Source organism: Pyrus communis, chromosome 15 (genome assembly GCF_963583255.1).
Source record: "Pyrus communis chromosome 15, drPyrComm1.1, whole genome shotgun sequence".
NCBI lineage: Eukaryota > Viridiplantae > Streptophyta > Magnoliopsida > Rosales > Rosaceae > Pyrus > Pyrus communis.
In genome coordinates, this window is record NC_084817.1 from 11,369,600 (window position 1) to 11,377,878 (window position 8,279).

Below are 8,279 nucleotides of genomic sequence, written 5' to 3' on the forward strand. Positions count from 1 at the left end.
CCAGGAAGTGATCCGCTCTGGGCCAGGATGTGACAAATTGGTATCAGAGCTTAACCCTGGCCGTGGTGTGCCGACGAGGACGTCGGGCCCCTAAGGGGGGTGGATTGTGACATCCCACATCGCCCAGGGGAGTGATCCTTAAATGTATATTCCCATCCTTACCTAGCACAAGGCCTTTTGGGAGTTCACTGGCTTCGAGTTCCATAGGAACTCTGAAGTTAAGCGAGAAGGGGGCTAGAGCAATCCCATGATGGGTGACCCACTGGGAAGTTGCTCGTGAGTTCCCAAAAACTAAACCGTGAGGGAATGGTAAGCCCAAAGCGGACAATATCGTGCTACGGTGGTGGAAAGGCCCGGGAAGTGATCCGCCCCGGGCCGGGATGTGACATTAGTGGCTTTATTTTAGATTATATTTTGTGTAATTGATCTGAGATTATTATTATTTTTTTTATGGGTGAAACTTGGTTAGATCAATTTCGATTAGAAAGATATCGTGAAATGGGCTTATCATGTTTCCTTTATGTTGTAATGAGAATTTTCAAGTGCAAAATTTCGAGCCAATACATGGATGCCTTGTGAGTGAAACGACTCTAAAACAAACATGTAACCCTTATTTTGGTTGATATAATGATTTTGTTGTTTGAAAATTTTCTATTGATTGAATAATATATTTTAAAAAAGCCTCAACACCCAGGGTTTGAATTAGATTTGTCAAAAACAGAACTGAGATTATTTTAGTGTATAGGCTAAACGTAAATAAATGTGTAAAAAATAAAATATCTTAAATATCCTTGAATTTAACAGTTGTTTAATGGAATGGTGTTAAGTAAGGCCAAAAAAGTTGAAAATGTCAATTTCAGGGGGTCAAAGTGAGATAAAACCAATTTCAAAGGTAAACTGAGATTAAACAGCAGTTTCATGAAGCATTTCAAATCATAAGCCTTTTGAATAGCAATGAACTTACTAACTACCCTATATGATTTTTATTTTTGCTTTGAAATTCTAATAGAAGAAAGACAATTTAGGTATTATGAAACTTTACCAAGTTGGCGTGCCCCATTTATTAGTTAAACTATAAAATAACTAGTGTGTTAATTAGAGCTGGTCCTAAAAAATCAAAGGAGCGCAAAACCGCGCGTGCGTAACGACTCAAAACGTCAAACCGCCTTCCCCTTCTTTTCTCAAACACAAAATGTTAAAAAAAAAAAAAAAAAAACCAAACAAAAATTAGAGGGAAATATCTCCCTCCGGTTCTCTTTCTTCCCTCGCTTTCTCTCTCTGGAATTGCCTCCGACAGAAGCTCTGAAACAGCTTCCCCAAAAGCCCTAATCTCACAATGCGTGTTCTTCTTCCATAAGAATCTAATCCCTCTTTATTTATCCTTTAATTTCTTTTATTTTTACATTTTTTTGAGTGAATTTCGAGCTCCTTTTTTCGGGTATAAGGCGATGGTTGAGGGGTTTCTCCGGGAGAAATTCACAGAGCTATGTCGTATAGCACGCTGAGGATTGACGATGATGATTTTGTCCCTGTCCGGCAGCCGTCGATCGAACGGCATCGCCGCTCCAATTCTCTGCCGTTTGTGCCGTTGCTGCTCGTCGATGGCTTTTCCCGCAAGAGCTTCTCCTACTCCGCGCTTCCTCAGGAGCCACTCCGGCTCTCCGTTATGAAATTGGACGGCTCTTGCTTCGGTATACTCTCTCTTTCCTCTTGTTTCTAAATTTCTAAGGTGCATTGTTGCTGGTTGTTTGGCTGCCGAGAAAATGTTGGAAAATGGACTCAAATTTGTAATTTTTTTTCTTCTTTTGAGTTACAGTTTAATTTTAATTCTAATGGTGTAGAAATCTTCGGTGTTTAAATTTGTTATCGTTTTTCTTTTACGATGCCATTTCGATCTCGGCGAAGATATAGTAATTTTCATGCTGGTGTTGCGTTAGTAGTTTCTAATTTCATTTTGAAGGCATCTCTGTTATTGTCTTTCTAGGTTGTTAATCTCATTGCTGCGTGTTTGGTTGCTCAGAAAATTGTGGGAATGTTGGAGGTCAACCTTGTGCACATTGTTAGTTAGGTTTTTTCCGTTTTGAAAAATAATTTTGCGCACATTTCAGGGTTAATGTCTGGCTGATTTGTTTTGATTTTCATTACCTAATTCATATCTGCAGTTCTAGACATTTTCAGCAATGAAATCTACGGTTTTTCCAATTTTCTTAGGAGTTGATTTAGTCGTCATTATCATATTCTCAGAAATGTATTTTGCAGTTTGCTGTCTTAATAGCCCTCCACTTTGTTTGGTGAGAATAGTTATCCAAATTAATCCTTAATACAGCTGACTTTCTCTCTTTCTCTCGGTCTTTTTTGCCCTCTTTTTGCATTTGAAGTTATGATTTTTTTAGCTGAGAAATTACCAGGATACAAATGTTCGTTTACTTATATTTTTGGTTGAGGATTGCAAGAATCAAGATGTTTATCTGATGAGCTGCATGAACTAAGATGTTCGCTTTCACAGACATTCAAGTTGCTATGACGGCCACGGTTTTAGAATTGAAACAGGCAGTTGAGGCCGTTTTCAGTCACATGCCACAGAAGGGACCGGGAAAAATTTCATGGTATGTTCACATCATCCATTGAAGTATTTTGGATTAGAAGCGAACTCATATAATCACATAAATTGAACTTCTTTGCATTCAGATAGTTTTATTCTTTAGACTGTATTAAACAGTCGTTCATTTTCCATGGAAACTTCCTTTTTATACTCTTGAGTTGGAAAGTTCATTGCACTGCCGGATTCCTATGATTAACGATGTTCCTTGTTAAATTATGGATTGTGGAGGCCACACGTGTGGGGTCATTTCTGCTTGTGCTACGGTAATCAGAAGCTACTTGTTGAAACTGATCATATCAACCATTATGGAATCAAAGATGGTGATCAGGTATGGGGCAGTTCCCTTGAGTTTTGAAATTTTCGTTTATCCAGTTGGCTACTATAAAGCTGGTGCGGTGTCCTTGAAACTGGTGTTGTTTGGTAAGTGCAGCTGCATTTTGTCCGGCATGTTTCAATCAGCTACAGCATGACAAAGAGGCAATCGTCAAAGAAAGGGTTCCTCGCTTTAAAACAAAACGCAATGTGAGGCTCTCCCTATTGCCATTTCTCTTTTACAAGAATTTTTAGCGCAAAAACATGAAAATACTGCAGTTCCCTACGCGTATAATAAGCCCCACTTCTTAATCGCTTTTCTTAACTTGACTTTTATCTTTTCAGTCATGCTGAGTACTAATCAATTTGATATGTGCAGGTCAATGTCGCGATCAATGAGCTTTCAAGAGGAAGGGCAGATTGACATACAGGAAGAAAGGAATGGCAAAGAGGTAGAACAGAACGACGAGGTATATTACGATTCTGATGACATCGAGAATCCAAAGTCCCCACGTTGTGATGACGAAGTTTCTATTGAACACAATGAGAGTAGGCTGCCTTTCTTATTAGGAGAATGGTTTCCATACTCCAAACTGTCAGCTGTAGGAACATCATCTCCAAGAACTTGCGCGCCAAGCATAGCTAGTGGCTTACTGGTTGGGTTTAGGAAGATATTCGGGATTTGTTTCGAAAAACGCGATAAACGGCACAGTCGAAGGGATACTTGGAGAATAGATTAGTGCATCTTCAAGAACGCTATAGTGATGGATTTCTGTTCCTTCTGGCCTAAATTGATTCGAAAATATCATAAATTTACATTTGGCCTTACACTCTACAGTCATTTGCCCACTTTTAAATCTGTTTTTTTTACTTGTTCCTCCCATTCGCAACACCTGAAAATTGTAGTTGTAAAGATCTTGGTGTCTCAGTAAGTCAATGGACATGAGGGAGGGTTGTTCTTTTCGGAGCTTCATGGCGAGGGAAACTTGCACCAGAGCGATGACGCAATCTAAAAACAATCATGCATTACTATGTGTTTTTATTTTTACCCACATAAATATGATTTTATTTAGAATGTTGCCACCATGACATTTCAGGTACATGTAAGTTATTCTTCACAGGGACTCCAATTTTTCTTTGACTTTTTGGAATTCAAAATTTACTTGGACTAGTGTTTTTTTTTTTTTTTGGTCAAACGATAGATTTCTTAAATTTGATGTTAGATTAGGGAGTAGATTGAATCCATGTCGTGATGCAAGAATAACGCTCCTCTTCACTACTGTGATAGAGGGCCACTAGCGGCCTAGACTATGTTTGAATACGTTTGTATCAAAGGTGCCAAATTTGTGGGCCCTCAAGTGGGACATTAATAGTCCCACTCATCATCCACTACAAACTCCTTCCCTTCTTGAATCTGTAAGGCCATCTCCAACCGAAGGGTCTAAAGGGTCGAAAATAACCCAAAAATCGTCTCCAACCGAGGGCTAGTCCAAAGAGCTCGTGGGCCCCACGGGACAAAAAAGGGCCAAAGGACCAACCGGCTGGCCCAACCTAGCCAACAAGCCAGCCCCGAGCTGGACCGGATTTTGAATGCAACGGTAACATGCTGACGTCAACTAACCGTTATATTTGATTTTTTTTTTTGGGGGCCAAATTTTTTTTAAAAATATTTAATTATAGGGCGAGAAAGGTGATTTGTTCAATGTTGGGGTGTTTCTTTTATAGGCATGTTTGCTTGCTCATTAATCTCCCATAGCCGATGTGGGACAAATATAATGGGTGCCCCAAATATAAGCTTTTGCTTGCTCAATTCCCTCCCATGACCAATGTGGGACAAATATAATGGGTACCCCACATAGGCTTCCTATTAGAGATGGTAAACGTGCATTTATACATGTAGACATGAAAGCGACGCCAATTACTACAACGAAGTAAGTTGTTTCACAATTTATTTTAAATATTAATTATATTACATTTAATTTGTTGTAGTTGTAGCTTTTAAATTTAAATAATAAATTATGTTTGACCCTATAGCCATTTGGCCCTTCGTTGGAGATGGTTTTTTTTTTTTCACAGGGCTATGTTTGGCTTATGGCCGTCTGGCTACTCGGTTGGAGATGGTAAGAAATATGACCATGCACTGTTCATTAAAATATTAATTTCTTGAATGATCAAAGGGCTAAAACGAGCCCTCTCCTTCAGTTGGAGATAGCCTAAGAACCCAATGAATATGTGTGGCAAAGAATTAAGATGGCCCCTAAATTCACAACCCCTCAAATTCCCAAAGGGTAATCTAAAATCCCAAAATCTAGAGAACAACACCCAAAAACTAGCAGAGTCCTCCACCATAGAATTGGATACTCTCTTGAGCACAAGATCAAGATCCTCTTAACTAGCCCATATGAGCCGTTGAATTTTGATCCAACGGTTACAATTATTATAACTTTTAAAGAGATTCCCTGTTTGTAACAATTGGATCAAAATCCAACCGCTCATGTGTGGTCAGGAGGATTCTGAGTTTGTGCTTAGGAGAGGATCTAATTCCCTCCACCATGGTCAACATGATCATAGCTTCCTCCAAAGTCCCCATCTCCTCCTCCCCTTCTTCCCCAATCCCAAAACCCAGAATCCCATTCCAAATCTCCATCCCCAAAATCCCATCAAACCTCCAGAAGCTCACAAAGCCCCAGTTGGTATCCCTCTCCTCATCCCTCTCCGCCATAGTCGTTGCCTCGTTGGCCTTGGCGCCACCCTCCCTGGCAGAGGAGTTCGAGAAGGGGGCTTTGTTCGACTTCAACCTCACCCTACCCATCCAGATAGTGCAGTTCCTACTGCTGATGGTGGTGCTGGACAAGCTCTACTACAGCCCACTAGGGAAGTTCAGAGACGAGAGGGACTCGGCCATCAGGGAGAAGCTGGGGAGCGTGAAGGACACGTTGGAGGAGGTGAAGCAGCTTGAGGAGCAAGGCATCGCCATCAAGAGGGCGGAGATATCGATGACGTTGACGAAGATAAAGAAAGAGACACAGGGGGAGGTGGAGGAGAAATTGGCGGAGGGGAGGAAGAAGGTGGAGGTAGAGCTGCAGGAGATGTTGGCAAAGTTGGAGGAGCAAAAGGAGGAGACCATGAAGGCGCTGGACTTTCAGATTGCCAACCTTAATGACCAGATTATTAAGAAGGTCCTTCCTCTCTGAGTAATTTATCAAGGCAAACGGGTAGATGGGCAGATAGGGAATTGGATTGCTGTGTCTAAGATTATTTAATGTAATATTATTTATATGTTAAATGAATGAAATGACTGATTTCTTTGTTGTTCTGGTTCAAGATTTTGTGTAATTGAGGACAGAAAGGATCCATGGGATTTGTGTCAACTAGCAGTTCTAGATGTGACGGTGGAAACGAACTCATGTAAGTTTGTCTCGGATGAGTTGGGTGAGCAAAATAGAACAATAATAGTGATATAACTTCTTTTTGCGGTTATTAACATATACAAATTAAATAATATTATTTGTAAACCAATACCTGAAAAACCATGATAGAGCTGAGTGGGTGTTTATGCTGGTGCACTTCATTCTGCTTTGCAGCAACAAGTTTCATTTGCCCAATCGTAGACTAGTATTGCAAGTAGTGGATTCTCGTAGCCATCAAGATTTTTTTCTATCACTCATTTCATCAATGCGTCCCAAAAGCAAGATGTATCACTATAGATTTCAACCTTTTTGTAGCCCAAAATGGAACAGGCCTTTGGTACAAAGAGCAATATGTACCTTTGGGTTTTGTCTTTGCATGTGATTTGTTGGGATATTCTTGAGTACTTAGGGATATCGAATATTTTGGATGTCTTAACCGTTGATCTTTATTTAAAAATATAAAAATTAAGATTTAACAGTTAAAACATTCAGAGCATCCGGTATTCCAGAGTACTCAAGAATTTTTGGATTTGCAATCTTACAAATGCCAAGGTGTGAATTTTCTCTGCACCCGAGGTCTTCATTTCGATTCACCCCCTCTCATTACCACTTTTATCTAGGAAAAATTAACCTAATAAAAAAATAACCCTTCTCCACTATATCTATTCACCAATGTATTGTGCGCACATGTCAAAATCTTATTTGTTAAATAAAGAAGGTAGAGAATGAGCTTAGATATATAAATGATGTGGTGGCAAGTGGATGAATTGTATGGGTGGATTGAACCCAGTACAAACTATGAACATTCCTTCGTTATAGATTAAAGCAGTAACATTTTTGTTAATCAAATGGCAAGGTAAATGTGAAAACTCAGTTGCATCAACAACAAACCTTGATTATCCTTAGCATCATCCATGTGCAATTTGACAGATTTAGCTAACAACATACAATTGTTTTGACAACTCGCACGACGAGGGAAATACTCTAAAATGGGACATAAATAGGACGAATTGCCATGCACACCATGCACAAAACCAAAATTACTAAAATACCCACATATAAATGTGTTATTCCTTCCATTTTTTTATTTTTCTCTCACTATACTCTCTCTCCTTTCCTCTCTCTTCTTTCACTTTCTCTCTCTACTCTCTCTCCCTTCCTCATACCTCTGAGCTCAGATTTCGAAGAAATAGAAGTCCAAAGAGAGGTGAGAAGAGTGAGCTGGGTTTTGGGTTCACCTCATACCTTTGATTTTTGAACAAAGGGATGTGAGAGAGAGAGAGGTGAGAAGAGTGAGTTGGGTTTTGTACCATATTTTCTGTTTTGGCCAAAAAGTTCCATTTTTTCCGACAACTGAAGCTTTGGCAGGCATAGTAAGGTAGGGTGTTTGGTTCCAAGTTCCTTCATCAATGATTTATGGAATAACTGAGTTGTTTGTAAGATGAATGAATACTTAGAAGTTAAATTAGGGTTTGTGTTTCATGCTGGTGGGTATGGTTTGTCGAATAAATTTCAAGTTTTGACATGCTACAAGATTGGGATAAAATAATTTCTAGTTCAAGTATTCAATTGCAGAAATTTGTGAAAATTTGTCCGTAATGTGCATGTGGTGTGCATATGGTGTGCATGGCTACATCTTAATATGAGAAGTGGGAATGTTCACTAGTTATGATGCACGTATGGTGTGCCCCAAAATTTAGTGAGTATGGCCACAACCTAATTGGCATCGGTGAAAAACAAAAGTAAGAAAAAAAACTTAGAGGACGTTAAGGGTCATGTGTGTTCGTGAAATAACAATAACGAGTATCATGTTTTCCACGTGCACGTTTAAGCAGTGGCTGATATATGTAACAAAACTTTTCAAACTGTCACTATAACCTTACATACATAACAATTATGGTTTAATTGTATCCACTATACCAATATGTTGCCGTTAAAGTTTCTCTTATTCTGTG

At 39.3% G+C, this 8,279-nt stretch overlaps 2 protein-coding genes across 2 annotated transcripts; both read left to right on the plus strand.

Moving 5' to 3' along the window:
- The first annotated feature begins 1,227 nt into the window (after nucleotides 1-1,227).
- On the plus strand, nucleotides 1,228-3,874 carry LOC137718756 (uncharacterized). Its single transcript, XM_068458294.1, has 5 exons — nucleotides 1,228-1,691; nucleotides 2,507-2,606; nucleotides 2,831-2,930; nucleotides 3,033-3,124; nucleotides 3,294-3,874. Exons 1-5 carry the CDS (start codon nucleotides 1,487-1,489, stop codon nucleotides 3,652-3,654), a joined length of 858 nt encoding a protein of 285 aa, XP_068314395.1. The 5' UTR covers nucleotides 1,228-1,486; the 3' UTR covers nucleotides 3,655-3,874.
- A 1,576-nt stretch (nucleotides 3,875-5,450) lies between these two features.
- On the plus strand, nucleotides 5,451-6,159 carry LOC137716876 (ATP synthase subunit b', chloroplastic-like). Its single transcript, XM_068456234.1, has one exon. The coding sequence runs from the start codon at nucleotides 5,467-5,469 to the stop codon at nucleotides 6,106-6,108; it is 642 nt and encodes a 213-aa protein (XP_068312335.1). The 5' UTR covers nucleotides 5,451-5,466; the 3' UTR covers nucleotides 6,109-6,159.
- The last annotated feature ends 2,120 nt before the right edge of the window (nucleotides 6,160-8,279 follow it).